This window comes from Tamandua tetradactyla, chromosome 12 (genome assembly GCF_023851605.1).
Source record: "Tamandua tetradactyla isolate mTamTet1 chromosome 12, mTamTet1.pri, whole genome shotgun sequence".
Lineage (NCBI taxonomy): Eukaryota > Metazoa > Chordata > Mammalia > Pilosa > Myrmecophagidae > Tamandua > Tamandua tetradactyla.
This window is the reverse complement of record NC_135338.1, coordinates 7,267,474-7,289,120: the sequence shown is the minus strand read 5'-3', so window position 1 is coordinate 7,289,120 and position 21,647 is coordinate 7,267,474. Positions and strand designations below refer to the sequence as shown.

The 21,647-nt window shown below is 37.0% G+C and overlaps 1 protein-coding gene across 2 annotated transcripts in view; it reads left to right on the top strand.

Moving 5' to 3' along the window:
* Positions 1 to 21,647, top strand: part of ARID4A (AT-rich interaction domain 4A) — a 120,978-nt gene that overhangs the window by 60,443 nt on the left and 38,888 nt on the right. For both annotated transcript variants that reach the window (XM_077122524.1, XM_077122523.1), the window contains exons 12-17: positions 4,458 to 4,530; positions 5,260 to 5,354; positions 5,533 to 5,630; positions 6,150 to 6,381; positions 16,285 to 16,535; positions 18,967 to 19,164. In XM_077122524.1, coding sequence (XP_076978639.1) covers positions 4,458 to 4,530; positions 5,260 to 5,354; positions 5,533 to 5,630; positions 6,150 to 6,381; positions 16,285 to 16,535; positions 18,967 to 19,164 — 947 coding nt within the window. The remainder of the gene's footprint in view (positions 1 to 4,457; positions 4,531 to 5,259; positions 5,355 to 5,532; positions 5,631 to 6,149; positions 6,382 to 16,284; positions 16,536 to 18,966; positions 19,165 to 21,647) is intronic.

Sequence of the window (21,647 nt, the reverse complement as noted above, 5' to 3'; positions counted from 1 at the left end):
TGCAATCCCACCCTTTCCAGGGGCCTGCATAGAGGCCTACCTGTCTCTGAATGCAACCTTGGGCGACAGTGGGAAACCACCTTTTTCTTAGCTCTACCCTCTCCAAGGATTGGGGCTGCACCCACTCTCTGCCATTTCCGGGGCACATGTTCAACCCCTCCATGTGGTGGCAGCCAGGCTCTCCCCAAACCCAAGGAATGACTCCACCCATTCCAGGGCCTAAGGCTGCATGACTCTTCAACTGCAACCAGGTGGAAAGTCCATTCTCTACCTTTGGGGCAAACTCCTCCTCTCCATCTGCATTGGGTGGGTCCGCTCTCCTGACCCAAGACTTCTTGACTTCAGACCCCAGCCTCCATGGTTTTGCCTCTGAAGTTATTTTCCTCTAATATGTCTTCTCTCTGTCCCTCTCAGACCCAACTGGCAGTGGTTCTCTTTGTATAGATGCCCACAACACTGTCTTTGCCTTTTTATGCAGTAGCCTAGAATCGTGCCCATTAGACATAAGGAGTTCCCACAATTCCTTCCTGGATAACTCCATGTCCAGTCCTGGCTTTCTGTGAAATGGCTGACTGGTTCCATATTTGGCTAAATCTTCACATGGGGCACCATTCTCTGGGGTCTCCCTTCCTGAAGCCCAGAATTTTCCAGAACATCAATTTTTGGTTTCTTTGTAGCCAGGAGTTTAGTTTTCAGCTTATCTATTTCCTGTCGCATCTCACTATAAGCTGCAAGAAGAACCAGGCTGCACTTTCCACTTTTAATTTGAAAACTTTTTGCTAAATATCCAAATTCATGGCTTTAAAAATCTGCCTTCCAGTCAAAGCCACTAGTCAATTTTGCGAGATTATCTGCAATTTTAAAACAAGGATCGCCTTCCTTCCAATTTGCAATAGCACATGCCTCACTTCTTTCTAGAGCTTTGTCAGAGCTATCTTTAGAGTCCACATTTCTACCAACAGTCTCTTCAAAGCATTCTAGGCCTTCTCTATCAAGCTCCTCACAAGTCTTCCAAAATCTTCTCCTTATCCATTTAAAAAGCCATTCCAGTATGTTTGGTGTTTGCAAACCACAGCAGCACCCCATTTCCCTGGTACCAAAATCTGTTCTAGTTTGCTAGCTGCCGGAATGCAATTCACCAGAAATGGAATGACTTTTTAAAAGGGGAATATAATTAGTTCTAGTTTACAGTTTTAAGGCTGTGAAATTGTCTAAATTAAAGCAAGTCTATCTAAGGCATCCAGGGAAAGATACCTTGGTTCAAGAAGGCCGATGACATTCAGTGTTTCTCTCTTAGCTGGAAAGGCACATGGCAAACATGACTGCATCTGCTGGTTTTCTCTCCAGGCCTCTGGCTTCATGAAGCTCCCCAGGAGGCCTGTTCCTTCTTCATCTCCGAAGTTGCTGGCTGCTAGACTCTGTGGTTCTTTTATCCTGTCGTGGTTCTGTGGCTCTCTCCCCGTTCTCAAAAGAAACTCTCCAAAATGTCTCTTCTTTTATGGGGTTCCAGTAAACTGGTCAAGATCCACATAGAATGGGTGGAGACACGCCTCCATGTAATCAAGTTTAATACCCACGATTGATTGGGTCACGTCTCTGTGGAGATAACCTAATCAAGTTTCCAACCTTCTAATGAATGGGGATTAGAAGAAACCATTGCTCCCACATGATTGATCAGGATTAAAATATGGCTTTTCTAGGATACATAAAATCCTTTCAAACTGGTGCAAAGATATAGTGCTAGAAGTCAGAAAATTCATAATCTGATAGTGTATCTAAACAGATAGATTCACAACCACCTGTACTACTAGGCAGTGTGTGCTGATGCGAACTAAAATTTAAATATATTGAAATTATGGTTACACGCCTATATCCTTAATCACTTTCCCCAGCCTGACATTTTACAGGGTACATCATTACTCGTGTACATGGTTCACTAAATGAAGGGGAGAAAGCACTGTGTACTAGATCCTCCATCTCCCATTCTTAACAATACCTTCCCACTCTAACACCCTTCAGTATTGCAACGCCAGAAGAGAGAGATGCTATAGGTACGAGAATGCCGTGGACTGAGAGCGCAGTGATAACAAATCCGAGTCTCCAGACAGCAGTCATAAAGGCAGATTCTTTTAGTTGTGGGGGTTTCATATGCAATTTTACATCAGATGACTAGCAACAGGGCTCCTTTCCAAAATAATTCTGAAGAATTGCTTGTCCTTATAAGAGATTTTTGTAATCTTTGTTTTAATTTTTGTAAAGACCATTAAGTAAACTTAAAACTTTGTCCATAGCCTTATGTTTTTTGCAGAAAATGAACTTTTCCACAAGCATGCATTTCTTTATAAGCAGAATCAGTCTTTCCTTTCTTGCTTCTCCTGATAACTGCACCTAAAAGTTTAATGGACATGGTTTCTCATGAAACTTAAATCCCTCTTGGATAGTCACTAACTTTTAAAGAAAATGTGCTTAAACCACTAATTTTTGTCTATGAAAATATAGTTTAGTCATTAACAATTTATCAAGTATTTGGTACAGCCTTAATATATACCTTTTTTTTGCAATTCATGGGTTTATGTTGTTAATAATATAACCAATTCATGGGTTTATATTGTTTTTAGAAGAAATTTTAACTGATTTTAAATTAGTGTCTTTTTAAAAATTGTTTTTGTGTGCACTGGATACAGTACTCTTGTTTGATTTGTAAGATCATAAATACTGGAAATTAAATTTTAGATAAGGAAAGAATACTGTGATTACAGGGCACAGACAAAGCATAAAAACAGACTGACGCAAGTTTTTTTTTTTTTGTTTTTTTTTTTTTCCCTTACAGAAGCCCTTAAATTAACATTGTATATGATCTGTTGGCTTTTATTGTTTTTCTTGATCTAACTCATTGGCAGTTGTTTCCATAACTCTGTAAAAGCAAGAATTTTGAAATGCGTGTTGGAAAAAAAACTGCCCCATCTTTTGGCAGTTTTAAGCATTAAATAATGCCCTCTACTAATTTTGTAGTGATAACTTGGTAAATTGCTGGTTTTTGAGGTTTGTGAAACCTTTGACTTTTATATTGGGTAAAACTGAAAGTATTCCAGTGTTATAAATCATTCTGAATGAATGTCCTAAAAGAAAGAGGAGAAAAAAATGAAGATGTGCTGAAAGATCTATTTCCCTTTCCCTTGATTGCCTGATGCTTTTTATTATTGTAATTATTATTATATGTTTTAATCGACTACATGTTTATTGATCCTGGTTTTGTTATTAGCTATTAAAATTTTTGAAGGATCGATCATTTTAAAGTACCTATTGTCTCTGGACAATATTTATTGCCTTTGCTTTAGATAATGGCTTTGAAAAGATAAAAATCTGAACTTTTCTTTAGAACAAAGAAAAGTAATACTCTGAAATTAAATTATAATGATTTATAGGGAAGAAACATATCAGTATTTGTTTTTCCATACTATTGCTAAACCTTAAATAAGAATTTCCCCAAATATTAATTTGGAAGTAGTCTATTAGAAAAGTGAATATTTTATTAATGTCTGTATAAGCACCATCACCATCCCCCTTTTCTTTCTTTCCTTTTTTTTTTTTTAACCTAAAATCAGGACCTTGGCAGTATAGGAAGAGATCATTAGAGTAATGCAAACAGTAAATAGCAACACAATTTGTAATTTTAAAAATATTTGTTTTTACAGAAGTGTTTCCAGTAGTCTTTTTTCTTAGAAAGTAGGTTTTTTTTTCCTTAGGCAGTAATTATGTATCCAATTTACTTTCCTAAGAAATAATTCTCACTGCCTTTTTTTCAGAAGTTGCCAAATCAGCTACAGAGGGCATGCAGGAAAGGCATTATGAGAAATGCATGCTGGTGTGAGACGAGAGGGAATGGTTGGGTTGGGGCAAAACAGAATTATATGATTCATTTAAATGCATTTAAATGTCTTTAAAATATTGTGCCATCCAAACAAAAAAGAAATTGCTATTGCGGCTTTGCAATTCCTAGTTTATATTCATTCAACAATAGCGAAAAATGCAGTGTTTGTATATGAATTAATACTTTTATCATTTTTTTTTTTGCTCATCACCCAATATACTTGTATGGGATTCATGATATTTTGATGGATGGTTTTTTTTAGATACCAAGTAAGGTGAAAACTTAACACACTTACGTCATTCCTGTGTTTTCCTTTTGGTCAATGTCATTCCCTGTGTCCCATATGATGGGGTAGTACTCGAGGAGTAAATGTGGTGTAAGGTAGAGATTGTATGTCCTGACAGTTGTATCATATCAGCTGTATCAAAATATAACATCGTCTCTGGCAGTGCAGGGAGTTTGAGAAAATTCCGCGTTGGCGGTATCATTAAAATTGTATCCCTTTGCTTTGACTGATGAAAAAAAAAAAAGAAATTTTCTCTCCTCCTGTTCACTGTGCCTGTGCATTTGTGTTTTATTTCTGCAGCCTGAAGAAGAACTTGATCCTGAGGAGAGGGACAACTTCCTCCAACAGCTTTATAAGTTTATGGAAGACAGAGGTATTTCTATACAAGTTATTTAAAAGTAGTCACTTCTTCTTATACTTTTACATTCTAGCTCTACTTGTAATTTTTGTTTATATCGTGGGTGTAATAAATTTCAAGGAAAGCCTAAGAATCAGTTACACTGACAACAGTTAAGTGGAATAAAAAACAAATTATTGTTAACTGTTTTAACTATGTATGAAAGTAGTTTTTAAAATTATATTTAGTTTCCCTGGGATTTGTCAGACTAAAAGTATTATGATTATCTTTCAGAAATAGGAAGTGACTGGTGTATATGTCATCATACTTCTTGGCATTGTTACTCTTCATAATTCTCAGATAAATTGGTCCTATTCGTTCTGTGGCCTTTTGGAAGTCATCTTTCAGATTACTCCTGACAGTCTGTCTCAGCATTTGTGCTGACGTGGCCTCCCGTTGTGTTGGTTCTTGCCCGAGCCTCTTGAGCCAGGACCATCGTTGGCCACACCTGACAGGCCCAAGGTTTAATTTAGTCTTACCTCATTCGGTGGCAGTTAGAGGGGTGAATTTATTAAATGTAGAAATAAATCACTTAAAATCTAAAGAACCCCAGAAAGCTTTGTGTTGTATTCCATAATTTAAAATTCTTGAAATATATGCATCTAATTAATAGGAGTTAGCAAAGTGCAAGTTGATGGCTTTGTTTTCACATTAGCATTTTTCAGTTGAATAAATGTTTTATTTCTACCCTCTGATATTAAAAAGGTACACCAATCAACAAACCACCTGTTTTGGGCTATAAAGATCTAAATCTCTTCAAACTCTTCCGACTGGTTTATCATCAGGGTGGATGTGACAATGTAAGTGTGGCCCTTTTCTTTGAAATGTGTGTTGATGTGATGAAAAGTTAAATCACCTAATTGCCTTGTAATAAACGTGCATTTAAGGTCATACATACATTTTCTTAATGGATATAGAATATTAGTGTAAAATTATTACCCTTTGCAGGTGTTAATAAAAAAAATTTTAATTTTCCAGATTGATAGTGGTGCTGTATGGAAGCAAATTTATATGGACCTTGGCATTCCTATTTTGAATTCAGCTGCTTCCTACAATGTAAAAACTGCATATAGAAAGTAAGTAGTATTGTTTATTTATCAAGAAATACGTATTTACCAAAAATATTTTCCATTGAATTTTTTAACAATTAAACAAGAATGCATCAGTCATGGAGCATTTAAGTTAGAGACTCTGTAAAAAAGTTTAGTTAATAGGTACTTGAAATTGAAACTCCTTCAGTTCTTCACCACATTACCCCATTTCTCATGTTGTCTTGATTTCGTTTTCAAGATCAGCGATGTAGGCAGGGTTTACAGTCTGAAATTATATATACATGTCAAAGAGCTCTGCCTTTTGTGGTGAAAAACCTTCATATCAAAACTATGATAGTTGTGTTCGGTTATCACAAGCTCACATTTCTCAGGAAGGCATTTTATTTTATGACCAGTATTTCTGTTACTAACTCTGTGTAAAACATCCAGAAGTTAGTGGCGTAGACAAAGCCCTTTTAATTAATGGCTCGAGTATTATATTTTTGTAATATGTTTGTATTTAATAGTGTGTGTGTCAGATTTCCTGAAATATTTTTTGTTTAGGTATCTCTATGGTTTTGAAGAATACTGTCGTTCTGCAAATATTCAATTCAGAACTATTCACCACCATGAACCAAAAGTAAAAGAAGAAAAAAAAGACTCAGAAGAATCAATGGAAGAGGCTTTAAAAGTAGATCAAGAAATGCCTCTAGTCGAAGTAAAGAATGAACCTGAGGAAAATATTGATTCAAACAGTGAAAGTGAAAGAGAAGAAATAGAATTAAAATCTCCAAGGGTAAGTAATTAATACTAGCTTTATCTGTTTTATTTTTTAAAAAGAAATTTATTATGGACATTTTCAGGTATATATAAGTGTACTTACAAGGAACCCTGATGTACGCGTCCCCATATTAACCTGTGTTGTTAAAGCTAAGAATAGGGTAATTTTGCCCACTGATGCATATATGTATGTGTGTGTGTGTGTGTATATACACACATTCATTTAATCAACAAATTTTTATTTAATATAGATACAGTGCTCAGTATTTTCGAGGTCTCTTTGGCCATGGAGGGCATAGGGAAGTGTCTCTCTACTCTGCGTTGTCTACAGATAGCATACCATAAACATGTAGTAACATTCAGTGGGTGCCAGGGTAACCAGGTGGTGTCTTTAGGCCCTCAGCCCCTTGGAGATCTAAGTGGTAAACCTGATGGCAGATGGAGTAGAAGTTTATTTATTTACCTATTTATTTTAAATGGAATCTTATTAATACCTTTTATATATTCATATACCATGTAATCATCCAAAGTGTACAGTCAGTTCACAAGTAGCATTATATAGCTGTGCATTCATCATCACAATCAATTTTTAAACATTTTCATTGCTCCCCGCAAAATAAAATAAAAATGAAAAGAACACCCAAAACATCCCAGGCCCCTTATCCTCCCCCCCCCCATTATCTATCTTGTTTATTTATTTATTTTTCTTCCTCATCGTCCATACACTGGATAAAGGGAGTGTCACTCACAAGGTTTTCACAATCGCATAGTCAAACCTTAAAAACTACATCCGGCAGGTCATGGTGGCTCAGCAGGCAGAGTTCTCGCCTGCCATGCCAGAGACCCAGGTTCGTTTCCTGGTGCCTCCCTATGCAAAACAAAAAAGCTATATAGTTATTCAGTCATCTTCAAGGATCAGGGCTATTGGATTACTGTTCAGCAGTATCAGGTATTTCCCTCTAGCTACTCCAATACCCCAAGAACTGAAAGAGGTTATCTATATATTGCATAAGTATAACCTCCAGAAAGACCTCTCAACTCTATTTGAAATCTCTCACCCAATGAAATTTTATTTTGTTTCATTTCCTCTTCTGCCTTTTGGTCAAAAAGGCTTTCTCAGTCCCATGATGCCAGGGCTAAGCTCATCCCTGGTTGTCATGTTCCATATTGCCAGGGAGATTTACACCCCTGGGAGTCATGCCCCATGGAGGGCAGTGAATTCACCTGTGGAGTTGGCTTAGAGAGAGAGGCCACATCTGAGCAACAAAAGACGTTCTCTGGCGGTGACTCAGGCGTAATCCTAAATAGGCTTAGGTTCTCCTGTGCAGGAATATTCATAAGGGCGAGCCTCAAGGTCAAGCAAGGGCTGGTCCATCAACTTGGCAGTCCCCAATGCTTGTGAGAGTATCAGGTCTTCTCTGGGTGGGGTACTTTAATATTTCCACCTTTTCCCCCAGTCTCTCTGGGGGACTTTGCAAATACTTTTTTATCTTCTGCACAAATTACTGTGGGATGTATCAGTATATCATACCAGCCTGTACAGACCGAGAAAATCTCACTTCCTATCAGGATCCATGTAATTATGGTATTTAACTATGCTGACCGTACAAGTTAAATTAGATATTGTGCTATCAAAAATAATAAATTTTGTACCATATAAACATCTCTTCCTTTGGTTTCTCACAGAAGTTGAAGTTTTAATACATGGTCAAGATGATCCTTTACCCTTTAGTCTGATTTACACCTTAGTCCTAACCAGGTCGGCTTCATTCACAGCTCTCATTGAAGTCCCATTTCTTTTTCACTGTTCTTGCAGTTGCTGTATGGAGAAATGCTGACTTTCAGAGCTGCAGAACTCTAGCTCTGAGTCTCAGGTGTCACACAGATACCTAAAGTTCAGGGACATCCAAGTTATACACAGAGAGCGCAGCATCTCAGAATTTAGAAATAAGAGTTACCACTCTGGAATAGATGTGACTGCTGTAATTGCTTACTATCTAGGAACCTTTACAGAAGGCCACCTGCTGTTAATCTGTGCTCTCGATTTCAGTTCTCAGAGTTTGCACATTATAGTTAGTCTGTATTAGTGAGTGTTATAATATCTGCATTTTTGTGTTTTTTTGTTTGTTTGTTTATTTCACCTAGCTGCATGCCTCACAGCTTCATTCCTTCCTGCAGCTGCTCGATATTCCATTGTATATATTCACCACAGTTCTGCCATCCTCTTCCTCGGTCGATGTACCTTTAGGCCACCTCCATCCATTGCATGTCGTGAACACTGTTGCCATAAACACAGTATGCAATGTCCATTTGTGTCCCACCCTCTGTTCCTCCAAGCATGCACCTAGTAACGGTGTTGCAGGATCGTGCAGCAACCTCATACCAGCCTCCTGTGGAGCCACTGTACTTCCCTCCAGAGGGGCTGCACTGTTCCACTTCCCCACCAGCAGTGAATAGGTACATCTCTCTCTCCACATTTTCTCCAGCACTTGTATATCTCTGTTCATTTTTAAACAGGTTATTCATACAGCATGCAATCCAGCCTAAGTAAAAAACCAGAGATTCCCAGTGTAATCACGTCACCATGCCTTCACCACCACAACCTATATAAGAACATTTCTGTTTCTTCCGCAAAGCATTCCTACCCCATAACCTCGCTTATTGACATTTGAGTTTGGCATATTGTCTTTGTTACATTCAATGGGAGCATATTACAGTGTTTCTATTAACTATAGACCCTAGTTTGCATTGAAATTGTTTTTTCCGTTTACCATCCCATTTTCAACACTTCGTAATGTTAACATTCGATTGTTCTCCCTCATGCCAAAACATTCTTATTTTAGTACATTTTTTCTGTTATTGTCTACTCTAAGCTTCACTGAGTTGTAACTTCCCAGTCTTTAAACTTTATCTGTCCTTCTGGTGTCATACATGCCCCACCCTCCTCCCTCAACCACCCTCACACTCAGCTTCATTTGTTGTACTTACAATACTGTGCTGCCATCAGATGGTGTTGTGCTGTCTGTTTCGGGATCTTTACACTCAGTGCTGTTGGACATTCTGTACTCCTTCAGCAACAAATGCCCAAACTTAACCCACTTTCTGTCTCTTGATAACCTGTCTTCTCAGCTGTACCTTTCAAAGGTTGCTCATTAACATCAGTTCGTATCAGTGAGACCACACAGTATATGTCCTTTTGTTTCTAGCTAATTTCACTCAATGTCCTCAAGATTCGTCCATGTGGTTGCAGGCGTCATGACTTTATTCTGTTTTACAGCTGCGAAATGTTCCATCATTTGTTTATACCATGGTTTGTTTAGCTACTCATCCATTGATGGACATTTGGGTTGCTTCATATCTTGGCAATTGTAAATAATACCAGTATAAACGTTGATATGTTCTTGCCTTCAGTTCCTCCGAACATATACCTAGTAATGGGGTTGCTCGATTGTCGTGCAATTCTATACTTTGCTCCCTAAGGAACTGACAAACTGCCTTCCAGAGCAGTTGCACCATTCTGTATTTGCACCAGCAGTCAATAAGCATGCCTCCTTTCTCTTCGTCCTCTCCAGCACTTGAAGTTTTCTGTTTTTCTTTTTTGTTAATGGCCATTCTGGTAGGTGTGAGATATCACCTCATTGTGGTTTTGATTTGCATTTCCTTCATAGCCAGTGAGATTGAGCATCTTTTCCTGTATTTTGGGCCATTTGTTTTTCCTCTTTGGAAAGATGTCTGTTCATGTCTTTTGCCCATTTTGTAATTGGGTTGTTTGTCTTTTTGTTGTTGAGTTGTAGAATCTCTTTGTGTATTCTGGATATTAAGCCCTTATCCTTATCTGATATGTGGTTTCCCAGTATTGTCTCCCATTGCATAGGCTGCCTTTTTACTGCCCGTTCATATTTTAGATCCTTAATGGTACGTCCTATAATGTACCTTTCTAGTTTATTTATCAGCAGTTAATTACGCTTCAGTCCGACTCACCTTACTGCCGTTTTCTAAATATATCACACATTATTTCCTCTTCCCAAAAAACTTTTCCTCTATCATTTTCTATTTATGTCCCTTCAGATTATTCTCATTTAGGGGCAGTCTGAAATACTCACTTTCTTCAAGTCTGTTGCTCAAATGTCAACTCACTAAGGCCTATCCTGCTTACCTTATCCGTAATTGAAACTTCCCCTTTTCAGTACACTCAGTCCCTCTAATATTGCTTATCTTATCTATAATTTGTTTTTTATTCTATTATTTGTTGTCTCATTCCTCCCACCCTTCAGATATACTCCATGAGGGCAAGCACTTTATTATGTTGATCCCAGGTCAACATAATAAATCCAATTCAATAAATATGGTTCAAAGAATGAATCTGCTCTTCTCTTTACTATAATATCTGTGTCCTTGACCAGGTGGGATCTTGTCTTTATAACTCCTTAGCACACTGTTCTAGCTTCCTAGGCTGTTACAGCAGATACCATGAAATGGGTTGGCTTAAACAACGGGAAATACTAGCTTACAGTTTGAGACCGAGAAAATGTCCCAGTCAAGGCACCATCAAGGTGATGCTTTCTTCCTGAAGATCGTCTGCTAGCAGTGGTGGGTTTGTCTGCCACCTTACAAGGGCGGCACACGGCTGTGTCTGCTAGTCACTCCCTTCTATTCCAGGTGCTGCTTTCAGCTTCTTGGCTTCCATAGCTGTTTTTCTTTGTCTTGCCTCTGTTTATAAAGGAGTCCAGTTATGAATGAAATGGATCACACCTTAACCGAAGTAGCCTCATCAAAAGATCCTACTTACAATGGATTTGACAAAATAATAATAATGGGGGAGTTAAGGGGTGTGATGGTAAGGGGTATTTTGAGTTTTTTTCTTTTTCTTTTTCCTTTTTTTGAGTAATGATCATGTTCTAAACTTGATTGTGGTGATGTTTGTATCCCACATGGTGATGATTAGAATGGATTATATTTAAGGACGTGTTTTTTGGTGAACATACACACAGTATAGCTCTTGTGGCAGTCATTTTTTGCTGTGGCTTGTTTTCTAGCCATGTGCACTCTGGTTTTATCTTCTTCCTGTATTCTTCCTCTGAATTAGTATCTAAGTTGTCTGCAGGAGTTGCCATCCGCCATCCTGATGGTTTCTAGAATAGTTAGAAGGAAATGCCTGCAATAGCTGGTAGAGCATAGAATGAGAACAATCAGAGAAGTTCAGTTATTGTACTATGTCTTATTTTTTAGTGAAGTCATTTAGTGAAAGAGAAGGTTCAGAAACCATTAAAAAAAATTTTCCATTCTGATTATCATCTTTTATGTATAGTAAATATAATCTTCTAGTGCATTCATGAAACATCCAAATTTTTTAATGCAATTTTTTAGATATATTCATACACAATAGAATTCATCCAAAATGTAGTCACTGGCTTACAGTGTGTGTATATCACCGCAATCAATTTTAGAACATTTTCAATACTCCAAAAAAAAGGAAAAGAAAAAAATTCAAAGCATCTCATACCCATTATTTCCCACATTATGATTATCTTTGTCTTTATTTTATTACTCATCTACCCACATGCTGGCTAAAGAGAGTTAGTCACGTGTTTTTTACAGTCACATGGTCACACAATAAAGCTATGTATTTATACAGTCATTATCAAAGATCAGGGCTACCAGATTACAGTTCAGCTATTTCAGTTATTTCCTTCTAGCTATTCTAATACACTAGAAACTAAAAAAAAAAAATCTATATGACGAATCAGTAGTAATAATTATTTGCTAAATTCTGATTTCTCAGTCAATATCTCCTCCCTCTCATTTGATCATTCTCTCAATCTTCAGGAATATCTGAGCAATGACAATTTTAACTTCTTTCTGCAGGTAAGGGGTGTCAGCCTTACGGGGTAAATGAATGAAACTGGTTCATGTTCTTGGAGAAACTGGTACCTCTGGATCTCAGGGCTTAAGTGGCATAGGAACAATCTGGAGGCCTTAAACTTCTGAAAAAATAAACTTACTGAGAAAATTTTTTATAGAATTTTAGACACAGCCCAGGGTATTCTTTAGGGTTTTCAGGAATACTGTTGGTTGGGGCTTTGGTATACTGTAGCAGTATGCAATATCTGCTACAGTAACTTTCAAAGTGACATCTTGACTCTATTTGAAATCTCTCAGCCACTGAAACTTTGTTTCATTTCTCTTCACTCTTTTGGTTAAGAAGGAATTCTCAGTCCCAAGATACCAGGGCCAGGCTCATCCCTGGGAGTCATGCCCTATGTTTCCAGGAAGGCTTAAGGCCGTGGGAGTCATGTCCCACGGAGTGGGGAGAGCAGTGAGTTTATTTGCAGAGTTGTCTTGGAGACTGGCCACATCTGAGCAACAAAATAGGTTCTCTGGGAGTGACGCTATTAGTGGGCTTAGCATCACCATTTCAGAAATGTTTCCTAAGGGGAAGCTTCAAGATCAAGGACTTGGCTTAATTAAATTGGGTTTACCTAATGCTTGAGAGAATATCAGGAATTCCCCAGGTGAGGAAATAGTAGTTCCACATTTTTTCCCAGTTCCTCAAGGAAACTTTGCAAATATTTTTAAATTTTCTGCCCCAAATATTCTGGAATGTATCAGGGAATTACATTAACCTGTACAGAATAACACATTCTTATTCCCTGTTCAAGGTTCCATGTAATTGTGTTGTTTAAGTAAACTTAGAAAACAGCTTTAATTAGGTAGCACATTTAAATTTTGGACCAAATAAACACCTCTTCTTTTAGTCTCAAATGGAAGTAGAGGTTTTAAAATACAGCCAGTATCATCTTTTACCCTGTATTATGATTTACCTTAATCTTAACCAGGTCCATTTCATTCATATCTCTAATTGAAGTCTGTCTCTTTTTTAGCTTTTGTAACAGTTGCTATACGGGGTAATGCTGACTTAACTCTGAATTTCAGGTGTCACACAGATACCCGAAGTTTCAGGAAACTGCCAGATTACGTACAAGGAGTACAGCATCTCACAATTTACAAATAACGGTTTAAACTCAGAAATGGTTGTAACTGCTTATGAGAGTTTATAATCAAGGAATTTTACAACGCGCCTTATTGAATGTTCTTTACTCCTTAATCATCGAGTGCCCAGTCTCTGCCCACTTTCTATCCCTGATAACCTGTGCTCTCCAATTCAATTCTGAGAGTTTGTTCATTATCATAGTTTCTATTAGTGAGAACATACAATATTTGTCCTTTTGTCTCTGTCTTATTTCATTCAACTTAATGTCTTCAAGGTTCATTCGCCTAGTGCATGCCTCACAACTTCGTTCCTTCTTGCAGCTGATAAATCATCAGAGGTCTAGAAAGACATACAAATTAGAAAGAGAAAGGAGAATATTCTACCCTTTCAAAGAATAAATTCAGCTTTTTTTTTGAAGGGAAACATTTTGCGTCCAATTGATTGCTGCTTTGTCTTTACCTAGTTGCTCAGAAACTATTATTTTAGCTCTTCATTTTATAAAAAGAATAGTAGATAATATCTTTTTAAATTCCATAGTCAAAAGTGTCTGTGTTTAGGGGTGCAAGGGTAGTTCATTGATAGAATTCTCACCTGCTGTGCAGGAGACCCAGGTTCAATTCTCAGCCCATGCACTTCCCCCACACATGCAAAAAAAATCAATTAATAGTGCTGCAGTAATGGGAAACTCACATGGAAAAAGAATGAAATGTGACCCCCATCATGCATCATACAAAAAAAAGAAATGTTTGTATATGGAGCTGAATTTTGCTTTGCTGAGTAGAAGTGCTAGAATATATTTCCATATCTGTCGTCCATTCTTATAAAGTTTGGTCTTTAAAGTAACTTTGCAAATGAACTTAAACTTTGCCTGGAAAAAAAATATTCATAAATGTAGTCATTCTCACCATTTCTTCCTTTAATCTCTGAAAGTGTGTGTGTATGTTACTTAGGTGATTAAATTTGGATATTTAGTTGTTTTACCTTTTCTGTTACTAAATAATAGATATAGAAGTAGGTGAGGGAAAAGGAAGTGTTTTAAAAGTTCATTGCTTTTTAAAAATAGGTATTTTTGAAAAAATTATACATGATCACTATAAAAACTTGAGAAGTTAGAAAATGATAAAGCACTTAATTTATAATACCTATCCCAGAGTTAACCAAAATGAAATATATTTCAATATATTTTATTCTTTTTTTCCTTGAGCAATAAAAAATTGAATACACTTTAAAAACTTATGTACTGTCCTGTTGGATTTTTTTTTTTTAAGTATATGCTTATTGCAATTTTGTAGACAGATATAAAGGAAAAAGTGGTAGTGTGTCTCCCCCACTCCCCATCATACTCATGTCACTGATGTGTAAACTACTGGTGATGACTTGCCTCTCTCCACCTCTTTCACCTTATCCCTCTCTTTCTTTCCACCCTCTCTCACTCATCATCTGTTTCTAGAACAGAAATGTGAGTTACATTTTCTTTTACTATAAAAAAAAAATTATATTATTTTTAATCCATATGTTTCTGTTTTCACTTGGGTACATTGCAGGCACTCTTTCTTGTCATTACATAAAGATCTGTCTCATCCTGTGAACTCCGTAATACGGATGTACCAATATATTATCTTCTCCAAGATTTGCTCCAGTTATTTACTATTGCAAAAAGTGTTGTAATAAATATAAAATGTAACTAAGTAAAAATATCCCACTGATTGATCTGAATATATAAGCCAGACTCCTAAAAAATGTAGTTTCTGGGTCAAAAGTATACAGATTTAAATTCAAATTTTGATAGAAAGAAAACGCTTTCTTTCATAGTCTACAGGTATTTAAAGATCACTTGCCATGTGCCAGGCACTGCCTAAATTGAGGATACAGAAGTGAGTAAGGCAGACTCTTTGCCCTCATGGAACTCACTTTCTACTGTTTTTTAAAAAAATATGAATTTCTTCTTTTTCTTCCTTTGAAGTATAAATAGACATACTTAGAAACTAGAGAAATATTTGTTATCCTGAGATATCATTTATAAAATATTGTATTGCTTCTTAAGCCACAGGCTCTTATTTATTTATTTATTTTTTATGCTTACTTTATGACAAGTAGAGGGAAATTTTGACAGTTTGTAGAAATTGATTTGAAGGAGAATTTAGGAGACAGGGAAATGGTTCACCTGTTTCATGGTCAGTTGAACTTACAGCAGGAGGCTGTAAAGAAACTGCCAGGGATAGAAGTGACTGCCGACCCAGTGAGCTCCCAACTATTCATCAAAAAAATCTGCCCACCTCTTGGCCATTTATGCAGTTGAGTCTCTTTATAACATTATAAGATAGCAAATAATGTAAATTCTGTCCTAATGAGCAGTATAATCGGAAGTGATCATGGAACTTTTAAGGAGTCCCTAATTGATACTTTTTTTTTTTCGGGCGGTGCATGGTCCAGGAATTGAATCCGGGTCTCCCGCGTGAAAGGCGAGCATTCTAACCACTGAACCACCTGTACACCCAGGAGTCCCTAATTTAGAGGGTTAATTAAAAATATATATATTATTAACAACTTGTACCAACGGCATGTAGATGATTCTTTTGAAATTTTTATTGTAGTAAAGTTTTAAAAGTGCGATAAAACAATGTAGTAAAAAAAGAATTTTTTTTAGCTTCTTATGTATTGTATAAGCAAATACAGTAGACCTGGACATAATTTATACTAGTTATTCTTGTAATGTAGAGAGGAAGAGAAAAATACATATGAGATGATTGGTTATCAGAGTCATATCTTAAGTGAAATATTATTGTTGCATACTGTTGCATAGTTTTTTTTCTTAAACCTTCACAAGCAGTTGTTATTGTTTGAAGGTTTAAGAAAAAAAATACCCTTTTTCAGCTTCTTTTCTCTTTGCACTGATAGCAATTTCAAAGCTTTGATTCCCTCTACTAGGGACGAAGGAGAATTACTCGAGATGCAAATTCTATTAAAAAGGAAATTGAAGAAGAGAAAATAGAAGACAGATTCAAAGATAATGATACGGAAAATAAGGATGTAGGTGATGACTATGAAACTGCAGAGAAAAAAGAAAATGAGCTTCTCGTGGGGAGGAAAAATACACCAAAGCAAAAAGAGAAGAAAATTAAAAAGCAGGAGGATTCTGACAAAGACTCGGAGGAAGAGGAAGAGAAAAGCCAAGAGAGGTATATTATCTTATGTTTGTTCTCCAGAAGCATCTGTCTGGGGCACAGCAGCTTTGTTCCTGCTTAGAAATTCAGGTTTGAGGGAATGTTTTCTTATTGGGACTTCCGTTCCTCTTGTCTAATGAAGGGGAGACACATTGTGAAGATGATGTGTATCGCCTTTCGGAATTGGAGAATATACTGGTCGCACCATTTTAATAGCACTTGTGCCCTAAACAGTGGCCTCAAAGAAGGCTGCGCCACCCAGTCAAAAGAAAGGTCCTGCAGTTGACAGCAGGGAAGGGAGCTGGAGAAAAATGGAGGAAGTGGACAAGAGGAAACAGCGACAGCAAAAAATCCATTTTAAAAAAGGTACAATGTGGGAAAGCTAACAAACACATGGGTGCACAGTACTAGCAGATGTTTCTGTGTGTTAGCTTTATCTAAGACAGTTTTCTTTTTCAAGTTACTGTATTTGAATTAAGTGGCATGCACCCCTGATTCTAGTTTGCCCCACATCACACCAAGAAATTTCAGCTTTTTAGTGTCCACCCTGTTTGCTGTTGATTTAAAACTGTTATTTTTTTCCCCTTGTATTGTACGTGTATGGTCTGAATTGACTTAAAAATAACCAAAGAATAGGTAGTCTAGTTAAATCAATGTAATAATCAGACCATGTTATTTAGTTGGCCATTTCTGTAAATAAGTGTTGGCAAATGGATTTACTAATTTTGAGATAACTACTAAAAATGAATTTAAATCAGCAACAACATAATATACTTACTTGTAACGTAAACTCTCCTCCATAATTATTTTTCAGCTATCATATTATATGACGCTAAATAGTCTAGAAATTTGAATTGTTAAGATTTGGGAAAAGTGGCTCTCTCCAACCAACTAGTGGCTGCTACTGGTGTCAGATTAACCATTCAAAAAGCAGTTGGAAAAATAGAATGATTAGTGAGCGGAAGAGATAATTTTATGATTCAGTACCAGTAGATACAAGAGCTATCACAATTACATTTGAACTAGGTTCATGAATAAAGAAAATTCTATAGTAAAATGTCATTAAGATTAGGTAAAAAGAGGAAATAATTGGAGTTAAATGAAATGATGGGGTTGTAGAATTTTAGGTATTCAGACAAATTGAAGCAAAGATGAACTACAGAAAAAGTAGGGCCTAGTTATAGTTAAAGTGTTATTACAAATAAGCATCAATTATGTGTATAATACATGTATATATAGTTATAGATAATGTAATTGATAAAGCCTTTGTAATTGATGTGTAAAGAGAAAGACTTGCTTTAGAGAAAATTTCACAGATTTGAATGTGAAAAACTATGTTCTCTTTTGTTAAATAAAAAGTGAATATAAAGACAACAAACATAGTCTGTTCTTTCATGCTGTAGCAGGAGTCATGGAAATGAGGGGACTTTTTAATCTATAAATATTTCTGTTATAAGTAGTTTCTCTCGTGGTGTTTGGTGATGACCACATGAGATTATAATTGGGAGATTCCCTTGGAGAGAAAACATTCCCATTGCCAGTGGGTTGTCAAAGCTTCACGTCAGAGCCCCTAGAGGTCATTCAGTAATTCCTTATACTTATTATAGAAGAGAATACCTCCTCTTTAAGTTTTTAAACTTCTTGTGACACTAGAATGATCTCTTCTGAATCTTTGCAGGGTTAATATAGAATGTTTTATTGTTAAAATATTTTAAAATACTGCTGGGGCTCCCTGCATGAATCTCTTTATACATGATTATCAAAACAGAAGCTGCTGAGAGATGAGTAAAAACTATAGTTATCAGCACAAATTATGCAAAGCTTCGTTATCCTGGTGCTGTCCTACAGTTTCAACAGGACCTCATGTTCAAATACCCTTTGTTTTTTTGTGTGGGAATCAGGAAACTATAAATTATAAACTAGCTTGAGAGACATGGTTAATAATGTAGATAGGCCTTGCTTGTTATTTTGCCCACCATAAAACAAGAATCTTGTCAAGAGCCATTCTAAATTGGGCAGGAAATAGTAATTAAGTAGATTAATGACAGTTTACTTGCAAGATATAAAATATCTTCAGATTATTTTCACATACAAGGTGGCCCTTGGGTGTGAATCCTGAGGGCTTTTTCAGAAAGCATTTTACTCGTTTTGTTTTATCAGAAGTGATTTGTGAGGCTTCATCTCATCATTACCTGTGATTGTGATTGATCTTTAAAAAGTATGGATGTTATTTTTGGTACAGTGCACCATCACCTAATAAATGAAATTCCTTAGTAAGTGGTCCATGAAAGATCTTCTCCCTCTCCTCCTTCTTCTCCTCCTCCACTGACATGCTCTTAAGGCAACGCTTAGGCCGTGACTGCTCTGCACGTGGGGGTCTCTGAACATGTTGGTTTGTTCCCCATTGATTTATTAGTGGCATTATCAGTGTTATAACTTATTGCAGGGAAGAAACTGAAAGCAAATGTGACTCTGAAGGAGAAGAAGATGAGGAAGACATGGAGCCCTGCTTAACAGGAACCAAAGTAAAAGTAAAATATGGACGAGGGAAAACGCAGAAAATTTATGAAGCTAGTATTAAAAGCACTGAAATTGATGACGGAGAAGTTTTATACTTGGTACATTACTATGGATGGAATGTCAGGTAAGCAAGAAAGTATTTCTTTCAGTGGTGAATAACAGATCAATTTAATGTTGTGAAGGACTGAAGCAGATGACCTGCATTTGAAATGCTCCCCTTGATTCCAAATTTTACCTGGTCTTCTGCCTGTTCATTCTTTTGCTAGCTGTGCGGATACTTCTAGCCAAATTGCACCATGTACACACCTGTAGTTGAATCAGTTGTATTGATTACTCATTTGCAGTACGAGAGAACGTACACTGTAGGGACCCCTGAGCGGGATAACTCGTGGGATGTTAGGCAAAGCTGTGAACGGGCAGGGCACCACTTTCCAGGACCAGCAGTAGCCCGGGATTCTGCAGAAGCGTCCAGCACAGCGGATGGACAGGGACTCGGGACCACAGATCCCAGCAGTTTTTGTTGTTGTTGTTTTGTTTCGTTTATTAGAAATCAGTCCTGTGCCAAGCATTTTAATAAATCTAAATAGGTTGAGCTTCTGTTTGGGGGAGGGTCTAAGGAAGTGGAGCTTGAATTCTGTTGGGGTAATTCTATCATTGGTTAAAATTTTTTTTTAACTTTTAAATTGTATAGTCAGCATATATACAAAGCAAAGAAATAAAAAAGCCATAGTTTTCAGTGCACTCTTCAACAAGTAGTTACAGGGCAGATCCCAGAGTTTGTCATGGGCTACAATACAATCCTCTCAGATTTTGCCTTCTAGCTGCTCCAGAATATAGGAGGCTAGAGGGCTTAAATATTTTTATCATCATCAAAATCGACCTTTTCCTTTTTTATGTGTGAAAAATAACAAATATGGGCCACGGTGGTTCAGCAGGCAAGAATGCTTGCCTGCCATGCCAGAGGACCCGGGTTCATTTTCCGGTGCCTGCCCATGTAAAAATAAATAAATAAATAAATAACAAATATACAAAACAATACTTTTCAACGCACAGCACCACAATCAGTTCTAGAACATATTTCAGAGTTTGATGTGGATTACAGTTCAACCATTTTAGGTTTTTACTTCTAGCTGCTCCAAGATGCTGGAGACTAAAAGAGATACCAATTTAATGATTCAGCTTCGCTGTATAACTCCATCATCACCTTTGATCTTTCCATCCCTCCCGTTAGGGGTGTTTGGGCTATGGCAAGTCTAAATTTTTCATATTAGAAGAATCTGACACTAATATGGGGTAGGGAGATGAAACTAGCAGATGTTCTGGAGAGGCTGGGCCCTCTAGGTTTCAGGATTACCTGGACCAGGGACTCATCTGGAGGTTGTAGGTTTCTGGAAAGTTACTCTAGTGCCTGGGACCCTTGTGGAATCTTACACAGTGCCCTAGGTGTTCTTTAGGATGGGCTGGAATGATCCTGGTTGGGGGTTGGCCGGTATGGTAGGTAGCAAGGTCTACCTGAAGCTTACATAAGAGCAATCTCAGAGGAGCCTCTTTACTCTATTTGAACTCTCTCAGCCACTGATACTTTATTAGTTACACTTCTTTTCCCCCTTTTGGTCAGGATGGAATTGTTGATCCCATAGTGTCAGGGCTGGATTATGATTGGTAATTTTAATAAATTTATCTGGAAGGAGGGAAAACGACACGAAGGCTAGCGTTGTAATTGTAAAGAAGCAGCATTCACTCGTGTTAGGAAAGGAGGATGTTTGGTCATTTTTGTGGCTTGGACAAGTCCCTCTTTTCTGTGTTTAGGTATGACATGGGAGTGTTCTTGTTTTTGTCTTGATCCTGTGGAATTGTTTACCCGGAGAACAACGAGGCCCACGCGGTGGTACCAGGCCAGTCCCTGGATGTCTGGGGCTACTTTTCTCTTTCTCCATCCCAAAGTCTTTTGTGTTAAATATCTCTGATTGCCCTGTATTAATCTGGAGCCAGACTGCCCCAAGGTTTTCTTCCATGCTAGGGGTGTGCTACTATGCCTCAATTTCCTCATCTCTGAATTGAGGAAAATAAACTGCCTACTTAGAGATGTTGTGAGAAATAGTGATGACACCTGTTTTAAGATGTCAAGTGTGTAGAAACAATGCCTGGTGCTTCGTAAGTGCTCAGTGTATCTTTTTTTTTTTTAATTAATTTTTTAACTTTTTTAAGAATATAACAAACATATGCAAACATTCTTAACTTATGATCATTCTGTTCTACATATATAATGAGTAAGTCACAATATCATCACATAGTTGCATATTCATCATCATTATCATTTCTTAGAACATTTGCATCAATTCAGAAAAAGAAATAAAAAGACAACAGAAAAAAATTCATACATACTATACCCCTTAACCCTCCCTTTCATTGATCACTAGCATTTCAATCTAAGTTTATTTTGACATTTGTTCCCCCTATTATTTATTTTTGTTCCATATGTTTTCCTCGTTTGTTGATAAGTTAGACAAAAGGAGCATCAGACACAAGGTTTTCACAATCACACAGTCACATTGTGAAAGCTATATCATTATACAATCATCTTCAAGAAACATGCTCAGTAAATCT